This window comes from Colletotrichum fioriniae (assembly GCF_027942845.1).
Source record: "Colletotrichum fioriniae strain IMI 355084 chromosome Unknown scaffold_7, whole genome shotgun sequence".
Classification (NCBI taxonomy): Eukaryota; Fungi; Ascomycota; class Sordariomycetes; order Glomerellales; family Glomerellaceae; genus Colletotrichum; species Colletotrichum fioriniae.
Genome location: NW_027076843.1, coordinates 699,573 through 714,513, shown reverse-complemented (window position 1 = coordinate 714,513; position 14,941 = coordinate 699,573). Strand labels below are relative to the sequence as shown.

At 54.0% G+C, this 14,941-nt stretch overlaps 4 protein-coding genes across 4 annotated transcripts; 2 read left to right on the top strand and 2 right to left on the bottom strand.

Annotated features, from left to right (window-relative positions):
* Positions 1-2,346: 2,346 nt before the first annotated feature.
* Positions 2,347-3,727, top strand: NAG1_2 (Glucosamine-6-phosphate isomerase (Glucosamine-6-phosphate deaminase) (GNPDA) (GlcN6P deaminase); the record flags this gene model as incomplete). Its single annotated transcript, XM_065757700.1, has 5 exons — positions 2,347-2,526; positions 2,599-2,631; positions 2,699-2,773; positions 2,832-3,245; positions 3,320-3,727. The coding sequence occupies 5 exons, from the start codon at positions 2,347-2,349 to the stop codon at positions 3,725-3,727; spliced, it is 1,110 nt and encodes a 369-aa protein (XP_065613617.1).
* Positions 3,728-4,658: 931 nt separating this feature from the next.
* NAG2_2 (N-acetyl-glucosamine-6-phosphate deacetylase) lies at positions 4,659-6,404 on the bottom strand (the record flags this gene model as incomplete). Its single annotated transcript, XM_053190760.2, has 3 exons — positions 4,659-4,779; positions 4,832-6,145; positions 6,295-6,404. The coding sequence occupies 3 exons, from the start codon at positions 6,402-6,404 to the stop codon at positions 4,659-4,661; spliced, it is 1,545 nt and encodes a 514-aa protein (XP_053051678.2).
* Positions 6,405-7,389: 985 nt separating this feature from the next.
* Positions 7,390-8,840, bottom strand: NAG2_1 (N-acetyl-glucosamine-6-phosphate deacetylase; the record flags this gene model as incomplete). Its single annotated transcript, XM_053190761.2, has 3 exons — positions 7,390-7,660; positions 7,730-8,403; positions 8,463-8,840. 3 exons carry the CDS (start codon positions 8,838-8,840, stop codon positions 7,390-7,392), a joined length of 1,323 nt encoding a protein of 440 aa, XP_053051679.2.
* Positions 8,841-10,396: 1,556 nt separating this feature from the next.
* Positions 10,397-13,758, top strand: N0V96_006381 (uncharacterized protein; the record flags this gene model as incomplete). Its single annotated transcript, XM_053190762.2, has 6 exons — positions 10,397-10,443; positions 10,674-10,792; positions 10,871-12,145; positions 12,204-13,504; positions 13,591-13,677; positions 13,741-13,758. The coding sequence occupies 6 exons, from the start codon at positions 10,397-10,399 to the stop codon at positions 13,756-13,758; spliced, it is 2,847 nt and encodes a 948-aa protein (XP_053051680.2).
* Positions 13,759-14,941: the final 1,183 nt, after the last annotated feature.

Sequence of the window (14,941 nt, the reverse complement as noted above, 5' to 3'; positions counted from 1 at the left end):
GGCTGGTTCATCTGGTCTAGTTCAGTCCAGGCTCGATGCTCCAATCCACCCACTTCCTTCACTTGGGGGGCCGGGAGCTCGTGTTGATGGATGGATGGATGGACGCGGGAGGGGGAAAGTGCCCGCGTTGCCTCGTAGTTGGTTGAGAAGGTTTATTGGGGATTGCAGGGGATAGATAGAGTGAGAGTATGTGCGAGAGAGACAAGAGAGAGTGAGTATGAGAGGAATGAAACCTAAGCTTAACCGGTAGATGACAGATGAGCGCATGCAACGATGAAAGAGTACCGTACAGCGGGAAAGGATAGAGACTTCTAAGAGCCTATAGGTACGCTGTGGCCCTGAGACAACAGCCACAAATGGCACTTGAATAGAAGCAAGTCAGGAGAGCCGAAACATTATGTTGGGATTCGCTAATAGACAGACGCCAGGTATTGGTAGCTCAGTGGACCTCTCAATGAGCTTAAGCTAAAGCAGATAGGTGTCTGTTAGACCGGACGCGACGGGCACTGTCTGACAATTGTGGTTGAGCTTGTTGACCGTGGACAGTACCTAAGTGATGGGATCGAGGAGGAGAATTGCCCCCTCCAGTTGTAACGTTGCTTTTTGGTAGTTGCGGAATCTGTGAGTGTGATCAGTGGACAGTGTGGTGTGGCTGACCAAGATCAGACGAAAACGGACAGCAACTCCGGCGCTTTCGGAGCCCAAGGAAGGGTCGATCCCCCACTCTATCACCTTGTCTAAATTGTTAAGATCCACTACCAAAGTTACATGCAACAACCAACACCTCCAAGACTCCATCAAAGAATTGAGCAACCATGAAGCCTCCATTACCATCTTTGACGATACCATCCGCGCCGTTGCACTGACACGTTCTCCTCTACCGGCCCTGCATGGTTGCCTATATCAATTTCAACCGGCCTCTTGTCTCATCTAATGAACCAATCCTCATCAGCAATGCCGAGGCCTCCACCACGGCACCACGTCTCATGGCAATCTGGTAAATGATTGACCAACGACTGAGCCGCCGTTGACCTTTCAAGCTCGAACCATCCACGATACCGCACGAGCGGTCCCATCCATTATGTATCCGTCCTTCTATACCTTATGTATCATGAGGGGTCTACACTAAGTAGCCGGCCGGCGGCAACCATGCCCGTTACGTTAGATCGCTCGCTTCAGTCCCCACGTATCAGTTGCATGCAAAGCACAGCATCCTCCAGACGTACACTACACTAGGCCATCCGCACCCCCCCTGCTGGCATGCAGTGACATGCAATCAATCGTCAGCCGCTGGGTCGCAGAAAGCCCAGGGCCCCCAAAGAGCCAAGGAGGGAGACCCGAGTTCACGGACGCCGGCCGTGTCAACGACAAGCGACCACCATCGCCACCCCGTGCGCGCCGATATCGAAACATCCACACAGTAGAAGCTTCAGAAAGCAGCTATTCCAAGCTTGGGCCCCTCCCCATGCTAGGTGCTGGGGAGTCATTGAACCCGACCACATGGCTCCTTCAACACCACCATCGCCCCGCCTGGGAAAACAAGGACATGCTCGACCCTGGCCCGGCAAACCCGGGGAAGCTCGGCTCAACTCGAGTCTAAATCGTGAATGACGATACGCTATCTGAGAAAAAAAGGCCTGCCTGCAATAAGACGATCACAAATGGTATTGCTCATCACTAGGCTCCTCATCAGCTCAGGTCTCATTCGTAGAACCGCTCTGATGATCATGTCAATACCATGACCTATTGGTACATCATCTCCGCTGTTCATGAGTCGAGATCGCTTCGACTTCCAATCCTTTGTAAAGAGAACCTCGACCGATGAAAAAAAAGATCCTGTCACGGGCAACGTTGATAATGTATGTACAGTGCAATTTGTTCCCTCCCTGCCGGCCCGGTTGGTGGTGGGACTCTGTTCCTCAAACACCGCCGATAGCAGTGACGTTCCATCCCCCTCCACCATACAAACGGGGTTGAGGTGGGAGAATCATCAGCATACTTTGGGGCTGTTGCCGCAAAAGTCTGTGATGTCAGGCTTCTTGCGACGAGACAGGCCCGGGGAGGGGGGGAACCCCCTCGAAGGAGGGGCGTGGGCGAACCGCAAAAGACTTTTTGCCTGCCCACCTGGGTGTAATTGCTCCCTCATAAGCAAAGGCACCTTTCATCTTGCCCCCCTTTCGTGTCTATCTTTTCTCTCTGTCCTCACAATACGAAAGCTGAAGATACCTGCGAGTGTCTAACTACCATCTGCCCTTGTATCCATCTCTGCCCTATACCTTATACCTCCTCGTATCATATCGTATCGTTGTACCTTTCCATATCCGTGTAAAGCCATCCACCCCCACGATGAGGCTGATTATCCGCGACGATGCCGAGGCAGCCAGCGCCTACGTAGCCAACTACGTCGTTGACCGCATCAAGCACTTCAACCCTACCCCGGCGCATCCTTTCGTGCTTGGCTTGCCTACGGGAAGCAGTCCTCTCGGTGTATACAAGATCCTTGTTCAGAAGTACAAGGCTGGAGAGGTAGGACCGTGTCTCTCAACTAACACCACCATCAAGTATCGTGGTCACTAATAACAACATGTGTACTCATAGATCTCTTTTGAAAATGTCATCACCTTCAACATGGTATGTAAATATCTCATACAGTAGATAACATCACCTTCATAAACCTTATTCCTAACACGAATCCCAGGACGAATACGTCGGCATCCCCCGCGACCACCCAGAATCATACCACTCCTTCATGTGGAAGCACCTCTTCTCCCACGTAAACATCCATCCCCAAAACGTAAACATCCTCAACGGCCAAAACCCAAACCTCGAAGCCGAGTGCGTCGCCTACGAGTCCAAGATCAAGGCCGTCGGCGGCATCGACCTCTTCCTCGCGGGCATCGGCGAGGACGGCCACATCGCCTTCAACGAGCCCGGGTCGTCTCTCGCCTCCCCGCACCCGCGTCAAGACGCTCGCCTACGACACCATCCTCGCCAACTCGCGCTTCTTCGGCAACGACGTCGACCAGGTGCCCCGTCTGGCCCTCACCGTCGGCGTCCAGACTGTGCTCGAGGCGCGCGAGGTCGTGGCGATTATTCTGGGAGCGAAGAAGGCGCTTGCGCTGCAGAGGTGTATCGAGCAGGGCGTGAACCACATGTGGACGCTATCGAGTCTGCAACTGCACCCTCACCCCATGATTGTCGTCGACGAGGATGCGACGCTTGAGCTGCAAGTCAAGACGGTCAAGGTAAAGACTCCTCCCCCTTCTTCTCCCAACACCAAAGTCAGCTTCCAGAAACTCACAAAAACAACCCAACCTAGTACTTCAAATCCATCGAAAAAGTAGCCCGCGAACAAGGCTTCGAACAAATCCTCCCCTCCAAAATCCGCACCGGCCCTTCCCCGCCCCCGATCCCGATAACCCGCATCGACGAGGTCGACACCCCCACCATCCTCCACCCGCAGCCCACGACCTCGCGCCTGCTCCGCGCCTCCCCGGCGACGGAGTACCCCTGTCCGCTCGCGCTCCACCTCCCCAGACATCGAGCTCGTCTTCGAGAGCATGGCCTCCCGCACAAAGTCCCCCTCGGAGCAGCAGCTCCGCGCCGTGACACCCGATCTCGTTACCGACAGGATGGCGGAGCGGATCCCGGGGGTTCCTGCTGCGGTTACGGGACGGTTGACGCCGAATCCGGAGAAGCAGCAGCAGCAGACGTCGACGTCCATTAGTAGGTCTGCCACGCCGGAGTTGGTTCCGGATCGTATGGCGTCGAGGATCCCTGAGCCTGCGCTGGCGAGGCGTTTGACGCCGAATCCGGAGCAGCAGATGATGTCGCGGGTCAATGCCGTCGGTGCTTGAAAAAAGACCCACCAAGTTTTCTTTCTTTTCTTTTTTCTCGAGCTGAGATTTTTTGTAAGCATATTGACAGTTTTCTTTTTCATTCAATTTACACTCGCTAGATGCAAGGGATTCATTCAAAGACGCATTGCGGTTGGAAGGGGGAAGAGGGGGACATTTGATATCTTGAAAGAAGGCCTCAAACAGAATGTAGCATAGTAGACTATGGCCAAATAAAGGGAAGGAAAAAAGATGAAAACTTTTATGAGACTTAGATTTATGACTCCGGTAGTATGGAAAAAAGAATGAATCTTTCGTGTAAGGAATTGAATAAAATCGTAAGATGGCGGGGTTTATGTCCACTTGGATGAGGCGTATAGGAGTAGGTAGAGCAGGGCTCGTCATGTAGTTGGAGAAAGACATTTACAGAAAATGGTAGATCGTGCTGTAAGGCATTCTTGACATGTGTGATATTTCAAGTACTGTATTTATTGCATGCAATGTTGTGTGATGAAAGGAAACCCGACTCAAAAGAAAGAAGCCGAGCCGATTATAGTTATTCTTCTGTATTTGAGTCTCTTCGTCACTTACAACTCGGGTATAACCGCATCAGACCTAATTTGCTATTTAACCGCCCGCCCCGGCCCCTTCCCCTGATATGCTCTGCCATCTCAGTAGAAAAGCATTCCAATGTAACAATTACCGTATAATACACAACCAAGATGTTTAAAACCACATTAGGAATGGGAAGAAAAAAACAAAATACCGAACGATAATGTGGCTTTCGTCAATTCGTATCAAATATGCTCCCATATATAAACCCTACGATTCGGCGGTAAAATATCTCTTTGCCTTGCTCCGGAGCTGCTGTGCCTTGATTTCCGGCGGTACAATGGTGTGGTGCACTACGTGGGGGCGATAGATTGCCTCGACTGGCGGCATCCTGGTGACTTATTAGCAAGTGCAATGCTACTAACCTCGAAAAGTTCTCTTACCAATCGTCGACGCTAAGCGGAAAGTATTCGTAGAGTAGATCATCCTCTTCCTTGGGACTCTGGCTCGGATTATGGCCCGCAGCAGCCGTCGATTTGGTAAACTGCGGGCTCTGCACGTCCGAATTTGATCGATTCGGACTCCTCTCGTCTTCTGAAAGCGATAGATTGATTGGGCCGGAAACAGCACCGCGCGGCGCCGAGATGGATGCCGACGCTCTGCCTAGGTTTCTCGAGGGTTCCGTGGACCACGCCGGTATGGGTGGTCTGTTGATACCCGGTGACATGGCGAGCTTCTTCGCTGGCGGCTGGCCCCCACTCGACTCACGGTATAGTTGCGGCGGCGCCCAGTCTGCTGGTTGTTGGACGTTGCCAACATTTTGATATTTGGGTACCGGCGTGGGAATGCCACTGTTGCTGCCATTTTCCTTTTGAGGCGTCGCAGCAGCAGCGTCGCTGTTGCTCCTCCCGCCAACCTTCTTATCTCCGCCCGTTAAGGGAATGTCCTTCCGGCTGTCGAAATTCCTCGGGCTGCGGCCTCTGACGATGACGGGGCCGGAGTGGGTTTCGGCAATCTTGATGTATTCGCCCGACTGCAGCTTGCCGACTAAGCTGATTTCCACAATGTAGTGTTGTTGGAGACCCTTTCTCCTTCCGTTGTTCGCCGTTGCGTGCTTGAACTGTAGCCTCTTCCACGATAACGGCAGGGAAACCCTGTTGGCGTCCACCTCTTGCCCGTTGGCTAGGTCCAAGACGATGTTGGGCGGTCCACCATTGGATTTGGGTTCCTCGACGCCTATGGGATGCGCGCTCTTCCATGGTATTGATATAATTTCTGTGACCTTGCCCTCGATGGACTCGATGGCCGTTATGGAGGCGGACAGCTCGAATATGGGCATCTGCCGGCCCTGCTCGTCCACCACGTGGGTAATGTGTCGCGGTATGGTTACCTGGCCAGAGCACTGCCACAGGTTTCGCCGGTAGCACGTCAGCTCGAGGGGCCGGCCGCTGTTCTCGGCGCCAAAGACGTCCTCGGCGACGAAGAACATGCCGTATAGCTCGGCAGTCATGCTAGGTTCCACATGTTGGCCCGTACCGTCCAAAAGCGTCGCCTTCAACGTCGGGGCCGAAAAGCCCAGCAGTTTGTTGTCCAGCTCCTGCGTGGGCGAGTCCTGGTTGAAATCCTCGGGGGCGGGGGGTGCTTCGTACTGGCGATTTGAGTATGCAAAGGGGTCTTCGAAGCCTGTTGCGGAGAAGTCTTCGAAGCCGTAGGTGGGGGTGAACGGTAATGTAGGAAAAGTGCCATTGACGGTATCTCTATAAGAAGCGAGCAAGACAGGCGTGTGTTAGCCAAATTGACTTTCGTCTCATGGTTGCGATCGGGTGCCAGCGAGACGGGAGGAGCTGACGGTCCTGCGTCTCACCAGCCTCGCCAAGTGCCAAATAAGGACGGGAAGGGCACTTACAGCAGTGAATCGTCAAAAATGGAAGAGTCTATACCGTCGACCACGGCGCTGTTGAGGCTCATGCCGTCGCCGGGCGTCGCGCCGGACGACATTGAATGGAACGCAGCCATGGCATGGTAGTAGGACTTGCGTAGCGAGCGCCGTGCCGACGATGCGCGCAGCTACCTACGCCTGGTCGGGTGGACGAGGTTGTCTGGGGTTCGCTGCCCTGGTCTAAGGTGGTGTCGAGTACTGCCGGACGGAAAGTTTCTAGAAGAAAAGCTCTGTAGAGTCGAGCAAAAAGATTGCCCGCGACCACTGGGACAAAAGCAAACAAGTAAAGGGACGTGGGGTGGTTGGCGCTGGTGGCCTACATTAACGAGTGTCAATGGGAAATACAAAAGCGGAGGGTTCCCTCGAAGGCTTCGGCTTCTGGAGAGAGACAGCGTGGAGTCGAAGCGCGCGAGAAAGAGGGAAGGAGAGCACCTGCGCAGTGTCCACCCCTATCAGGACACCCGTGTACCGTCATTGGCTGGCTGTTATCGCACTGTGGAGGCAGGGGATTAAAGTGATGGCACCAAGATGCGGGGGGGGCTTCAAGGATGTGTCTTCGGGCTGTTATGCAGTACCACAGCACCTTAGGCGAGTAATTCAATGGGCCGATGGTTCCCGGAACACAGTTTTTGTTACTGTACAGAGGCACTATACTCTTTCCCTCACTCCTTAAGGTAAGATAATCAACAGCAGCCTCATTCATCGTTAACATCGTCTTGATTCTTTAGCTCATGGCCGAATGTCGGCGTCTACCTAATCTACTTGGATATTGTGCAACCGCCCTCTAGTCAAGAGTCAACCAAACTTTGGCGAGGACTAAGCGAGGCCCTCTCTACCATACTCAGCAAGGTACTTAATGTTACCAGTAACCATCCCCAGCCATCTTGGAAACTTTATCTGCGCATCCATTTACACCCTCAAGTTCGGATGGCAGCTCTATGAGTATACAATCTATTGTAGGGCTCGACCCTGTCCTTCTCCCTTCTCTAGTCATCTTTCTTCCCCGTGTCTGTACTCATCCTCAGAATCTTGACTCGTGTACTTCCCCTACAGCTCGTCATTCTATGGCGTAATGGGCGATTGATCGTCCTTTCTGCTCGACACTAACGCTCCAGACTTCCAAACCTCGTCTACTACCAGCTGCGTGGCGCCCTCTCTGATTTCTTCAGAGAAGATGACCAAGTCGGCATCCGCCCCGTCTTCCAAAGATCCCTTGACACCCTGCAGACCGAGCATCGCCGCCGGCGTCGCGGTCACGGCCTTCAACGCCTTGGGAATACCCGTACCAGACCATCGGAGGAAGTTGTTTACGCATTCCATCAGCGTGACGGCACTATCGAGATGTTAGTTGCTGTCTGGCAAAAAACCTCGCCTCGAACAATCATTGATATGTCTCTCTCACCTTCCAGCAATCGTGTTGGTGCCCTCCAGCAACAGCGTAGAGCCAACCTTGATAATGTTATTCACATCCTGTCCATTGACCCACTGATATGACCCATCCGCAAGGCCCATCATATGCATTGCGTCCGTCACCAGAATAAACCCATCAGGATGCGCGTTGAACGCAATCTTGATCGTCGTCGGATGAAGATGAATACCATCCGAGATAATCCCAAAATACGGCCGCGCCAAGCTCTCCGCCAGCCCCAACACGCCAAACACGCCCGGGTTACGGTGGTGAAGGGGACGCATGGCGTTGAACAGATGCGTAATCATCGTCGCGCCCGCCGCCACCGCCGCCGACGCGTCTTCGTACGTCGCCTCCGAGTGGCCGATGGAGTAGATGATGCCCCGCTCCCGCAGCTCGGGGATGATCTTGGTCATGTTGCCCCGCTCCGGCGCCGCCGTGATCATTTTGATCGGGATGACGCCGCCGTTGGCCGCGCTGGGTTCGATGTTGTCGGCGCCGTAGCATCGGACCAGATCGTCAAAGGTCTCTGCCTGCTGCAGGACGTCGACGTTGTGAATGCCGTTCTTGGTGGGGTTCAGGAACGGGCCCTCCACGTGGGCGCCGAGCGATTCGGCTCCGTCGTGGGCTGCTTGTAAGCCTCCTGATGCTCCGAGATACGGCAGGGCCTGAAAATGGAATTACTTAGCATCCATGTCAATAATCATGTAGATGAGGTCTTACTCACCCCCTGATAGAGCTCTGGTTTTTGGCTGGTGAGTGTCGGAACGTAGGACGTGACGCCCGTAGACACGAGTTTCCTGTTCAATTCTCGGACCTTTTTGCCGTATTGTGTCATGTCCTCGAGCAGCGTGGAAAAGTTGAAGCCGAAGGCGCCGTTGAGCTGGCAATCAATCATGCCGGCCGACACGATGCGGCCGCCCAGGTTGATTGTCTCATCCGGGAGACAGAGGTCGTCGAAGAAGGCGGCCTGGCTGTGGATGATCTTGCCCGTGACGGAGCTGACCCAGATGTCTTCTGATACGAGGGCGTCGCCCTTTACGAGACGGCAGTTTGTGAATTTTGTGATGCCATTCTTTGGCGTCTTGGGAATGGCGATGGGCATCCTTGGATGTTGTGTGTGTTTGTCGAGTTAGGTATGTGTATGTCTTTATGTCAGATGGGGTGATGAAAGCTGAGGTTGAAGTTGAGGTTGAGGTGCTTTCGGATTGGTGGGAGGTTTGGGTTTGGGTTGCACTTCAGTAACGACGCCATGAACAAAATAAGGCGAAACAGAGCGGCTTTGAGGGCCTGATTCGAGTATTATTCACCAGCAGCAGCAGGTGTGCTTGCTTACAGTTGCTTGAGACCCGCGGCGGCAAATTCACTGCGGGGGGCGTACCGGCATGGCCCGGTCTGCGTGGAAAGTCTCATGGTCGTCCAAGGCGTTGGACACATCGTCATGGCCCCTCACAGTTGCAGAGAGATAACCAGCACACATGGTGGTATGAGATAGGACGGAGAACTTGGGGTCACGGGCGTGTGTATTGCGTAGGGTAGAGGGTAGGTAGGTGTGTCTGTGTTTGGCAATGGCATCAAACGTGCCTCTCGGTGGGGTTTGGTCCATGGAGGGGTCGAAGATCAAGAGGTACGCAGTAAAAGGCCGATGGCACCGGTGCCGGTTGCACTGCCATGTGCCCTCTGTGACTGTCCACACCCATCCGAGTCAGATAAAACTACTTGACCAACGGCTGGTCCACATGGTAGAGACGATTCGTTTCTGGGAGGTCTTGTTTCACTGCAAAGCACCCAAGCACACGGCGCAAAGGTGCAACGCATCATCATTCACCATCTGCTTCCCAGGTTCCAGAATCGGAGGGGAACGAAGTTACCCGGGCCCCACACATTGTGTCAGGGACGTGGGACCTTTGGGGTCGTTGACATTCACGTTGGAGAAGAAGATCCCCAAAAAGCAACGAGCGTTTGCACGTGTGGGAGCCGGAGAGAGACACCGACAGTGACAGACTCGGTCTAGACGGGGCAACGTAAGGAAAGAAAAGAAGGTTTGACGTGGTGAGGCTCCATGTAACGTTCCGTTGTCGAAGCCGAAGATCAGAGAGAGAAACGCTAACATTGGAAATGGAGCTTGGTCTTTCGGCACGTACCCCACGCCAAACACACGTCCCACCTCCAAAAAAAAACTAAGATACCTACCTTGGGTGGGTGGATCCGGCACAGACGGAGCCCCACCTCTCTATCGCGATAAGAACGTTCTCCCCCCGGTCGGGCAAAGTGCGGGCAAAGGCGGACACGGCTCCTATCGACCAATCAATCTCCTCCCCGCCCTCCTTCCGCTCTCCGCCCCAGCCAATGATTATCGGACGTGGCTGGTGCAGCAGCCCACCGCTCCCGCCGCACATGGCGTCCCACTCCCAGCCCGCGTCTTCCTCCTCCTCCTCCTCCTTCTTCGTCCCGCGCGACGGCTCCGGGTCACATCCGTCCAGCAACCGGGAATCAACGTCAACTTCAAAGTCAACGTCAACCTCGGAGAACGGTCGCCGCCACCGCCACCACCACCACCTTCACAACAACACCCGCCAACACTACCTCCCCCCATTCAAACCACGCCATCTTGAGAGGTACTATGCGCGGCAAAACGTGACGAGCCGCAGACCACTAGCTATGGGGCAAGTCAAGGAGCTCGACCCACTATGGCAGGATCTCGATTGGTACGTTCATCCGTTCTCTACCTACGCAGTATATTCCCCTTCCCTTCAGACTCGACCCGCCCTCCACCTCATCTCATCGCCGAATCGCGCACATGGCCCCTTGTCTTGTCCGTTTACCTCGTTCCATTTACGGCATCGTATCTGGGGGTAGGGGGGAACAATAGCGCCAGTCACCTAGCTCCTTTCCAATTCGCTCTTTGCTGACATGCCTACGCTGTTGCGCCGTACAGGGCCATTGGCCAGATGCTCATCATGGGCTGGGATGGCACCGAGGTGACGCCCCAGATCCGATCTCTGATTGAGGATCACCACCTAGGGACTATCATTTTGACTGCCAAGAACCTCAAATGTCGGTACCCTTTGCGCTGTTGACCAGTTCTGTTTTTATCAACAGCTTGTGAATGTATGCGCTGATGCCATGGGTTAGCTGCACAAGAAACGGCAAAGTTAGTCAAGGAACTCCAGACCATTGCACACAAGGCCGGCCACCCTAAGCCACTACTCATTGCCCTTGACCAAGAGAATGGCGGTGTCAACAGTCTCTTCGACGAGGACTACGTGTGCCAGTTCCCCAGTGCCATGGGCATCGCCGCCACAGGCCGGGTCGAACTAGCCTACGAAGTATCAAAGGCTACTGCTACCGAGGTCGGCGCCTGTGGCATCAACTTCATGCTCGGCCCCGTACTGGATGTCCTTTCGAATGCCAGGTACCAACCTATTGGAGTACGTGCCACCGGCGACGACCCTCAGGAGGTCTCTCAGTACGGCATCGCCGCCATCAACGGCATTCGCGATGCAGGTCTCGCAAGTTGTGGGAAGCATTTCCCGTCCTATGGAAACCTTGACTTCTTGGGCTCCAGCTTGGACGTTCCCATCATCACACAGACCCTGGAAGAGCTCAGTCTGAGTGCCCTTGTGCCTTTCCGAAACGCCATCGCAACGGGCAAGCTCGACGCCATGTTCGTGGGAGGCTGTGGTATCTCCAACCCGTCCATGAACGTCTCCCACGCGTGCCTATCCAACCAGGTTGTGGACGATCTGCTTCGAGAGGAACTTGGTTTTGACGGCGTCGCCATCTCAGAATGTCTCGAAATGGAGTCTCTGACCCACGAGCTTGGTGTACAGAATGGAGTCGTCATGGCCGTGGAAGCTGGATGTGACTTGGTACTCCTATGCCGAGCCTACGACGTCCAGCTTGAAGCTATCAAGGGGCTCAAGCTAGGTGTCGAGAACGGCATCTTTACCAAAGGACGAATTTACACATCTTTGAACCGCGTGCTGCGACTCAAAGACACTTGCACGTCTTGGCAGACAGCACTCAACCCACCAGGCATATCTCTCTTGTCCAAGTTGCATCCCTCACATATGGCTTTAGCGAGAAAATCGTACGACGACTCCATCACGGTCATCCGAGACAAGGAAAAGCTGTTACCCCTATCTGAGTCGATGCACCAAGAAGAAGAGCTCCTCCTCCTCACACCATTAGTGAAACCGCTACCGGCGTCAAGCTTGACCAAGAGTATCCTTCAAGCGAAGGATGCCCAGAGGCTTGCCCCTACACCACACGATACTTGGCTACACCGCGAAAAGGGGGCCATCATGAGCGGCGAGGGTGTCTTTAGAGAATTCGGACGCTCTCTGGCTCGGTCCCGTCACGGAAAGCTCCTCCATACCAGCTACACTGCGAATGGAGTCAGGCCAGGTATGTCTTTCTTCAAGACGCCGAACGATGTGGGCGGGCTAACTCGATTGACATCAAGTCCATGAAAACCTCATTCACAGAGCATCCTGCATCATCATCATCACTGCGGATGCCAACAGAAACCTGTACCAAGCTGGCTTCACTAAACACGTCGAGATGATGTGTTCCATGCTACGAACCCGTGGCCAGAAGAAATCCGTCATCGTCGTGGCCGTAAGCTCTCCGTACGACTTCGCCATGGACAAGTCTATCGGTACATACATCTGCACCTTTGACTTCACAGAAACCGCGATGCACGCGTTGGTACGCGCTCTTTGCGGGCACATCGTGCCGAAGGGGACGCTCCCAGGAACACTACGAAAGAGCAAAAAGGTGCTTAAGTCTCGCCAGCACTGGATCGTGGAGGAGTACGACCGCCACCGCGACGCCCACGGGCTCGAGGAGCTCACAAAGGCCGTCGCCCGCGCCAACACCGTCGACCTGGGCCACCTAGAGTCCATGTCGGCCGCGGGCTTCGAGCTCTCGAAGGCAAACGTCGAGGAGGCACACTTTGTCGTCCGCAACAGCAGCACACACGCCCTGTATGGCTTCGCCGCGACGTATTTCGTAGACGGCATCGGCATTCTCGGCGCCATCTTCGTGGACCCCACCAAGCGCAACGTCTCCGTTGGCCGGTCTCTCCACAGGCGGGCGCTGCGGCACCTCCTGACCCCCAACAGCAGTAACAACAACAACAACAACAACAACAACAACAACAACAACAACAACAACAACAACAACAAGCAGCGGGTCGTGAAGAAGATTCAGCTGGGTACCTCGTTCCCGGGCGTCTTCCTCGGCATCCCCATCGACGAGGGCGGTGGCGTCAAGAGCTGGTTCGCCAACAACGGGTGGGACGTGCAGTTCCCGAAGCGCCTGACGAACCTTGCCATACACGACCTGAGCGGCTGGGCGATCCCCGAGGGCCTTCTGCAGAGCATCCAGCGCGCCAACCTCAGCTTCGACCTCATCCACGGCCTCGACAACGCCGAGAGCGTGCTGGGCCACGTGGCCGCGAACGCCAACCCCGAGGTGCTGGAGCTGTATAGGTCCGCGCTTCAGGAGACGAAAGCGTGCGGCATCGTGAGAGCCAAGGGCGCGGGCGACGCGCTGCTGGGGACGATTATTATCTGTCGGCCGGGGAGTCCGCTGTCGACGTTTATTCCGCCCTTGCTTTCTGCCGTTGACGAGGGCATCGGTGGTGTTTTGGCGCCCGTGATTCATCCCGGGCCGCAGGATACGCTGGTGCTTCAGGGGCTTACTTTGATGGGCGTCCGGCAGAATAAGGCGCACAAGTCGGCCAAGACGGTCCTTAGCTGGGTATGTCTTGGTCACCCTTCCCCACCCTTATTGTGATTTTTTTTTTTCGTGTGTTGAGACGTTTACTAATGATCTTTTGTGTGCAGGTGCAAGACGACGCTTACGAACATGTCATGGCGATGGGATTTGAGATTTTGCAGTCTTATGAGGAACTTACGACCGCGCCAGAAAACGTGAGTAGTGTGACTTAAGTTCATGAAGTTTCTTGGAAGATGAGCTAACAATGTGCTTGCCAGTGGACTGATTTGAATTAAGAGAGATCTCTGCGATGTGCCTTTGGGAGGTTCAGCTTGCGGTATACCCTTTGGATGTAGGTTTTTTGTATATATGTATGATGTGAGATGAACACTTAAGTTATGGGACTCAGAGGTCATCTTCCTACATACAGGAATGCGTACTACAAACCATGAACAAATAGTTGGTATTTACGGAGCTATGTTGTAGCCGTAATGTGACGAGAATTCCTCACTTCCGACAAACGCGGGGACCAAGATTAACCCTCAAAGTCGCATTGCAAAGTCACAATCCGAGATCGCGGGCCATCGTTGACTGGGATCGTTCCAGATCTTTGTCAGTACACAGCGCGATGCTGAACATTGGGACCTGAGACAGGAGAGCTCAATTTCGGGAGGAGGAATCTACGGATATATGGATCATGTCTGTGCCTACTTCTACTTTCCATTTTCCCTCCTCCGAGGCCCGGATATCTTTGTGCCTTTCGCATCCAATAAATACATGGCATAGTTCACAGCAGCATCCAAGAAAACTCTCATAGACGATAACTATTCTATATGGAGCAGATGGGGGATCTAGAGAGGTGTGGTTCGGTTCACCTAGTCCGATCGAGCGGTTAGGGGGGCATCCGGGGAGAATGGGGAGAATGAGGAAATGGACACAAGACGACGGAAGGTCCCGTTCGGCCCCCGAAACCGAGGTGGGAATACCTTTTCGAATCAAGATATCCCGTCTGGAAGTCTAACGAATATACCCGGGGTTATTGTGTGATTTACCCACCTTCTATCTGTCAAGCTTTGAGCCTTCGATTCACTAGATAGAGAGGCCCCACAAGAGGTTCATCTCAAATCTTCTGCCCTGGATGGGAAATTTTGATATTAAGGGGGTTTGCCAGGTTCCTGCAGGTTCAGCTTCCAGTACAGCGAGATAGATTGCATATCTGCGTACCAGAAATGTAACTCTGCGAGATATAGGGGGGGAAGCTGAACGGGTTGCATCGTATAAATCACACAGCTTGGTAATTCTACTCGCTTAATCCCCTCTTGGGACTCGCTTATGCTAACCAAGCTAGGAGCTAGATCCATAAAGAGACTTCAAGGTCTCTCTGATGATCTCGTGGTCAATTATTTCGAACATTGTGCTTCTTTTGCATCAAGAAACGGCCATCGTTGTGGTTCACGTAGCGGCGGCCTTGGAGATGTA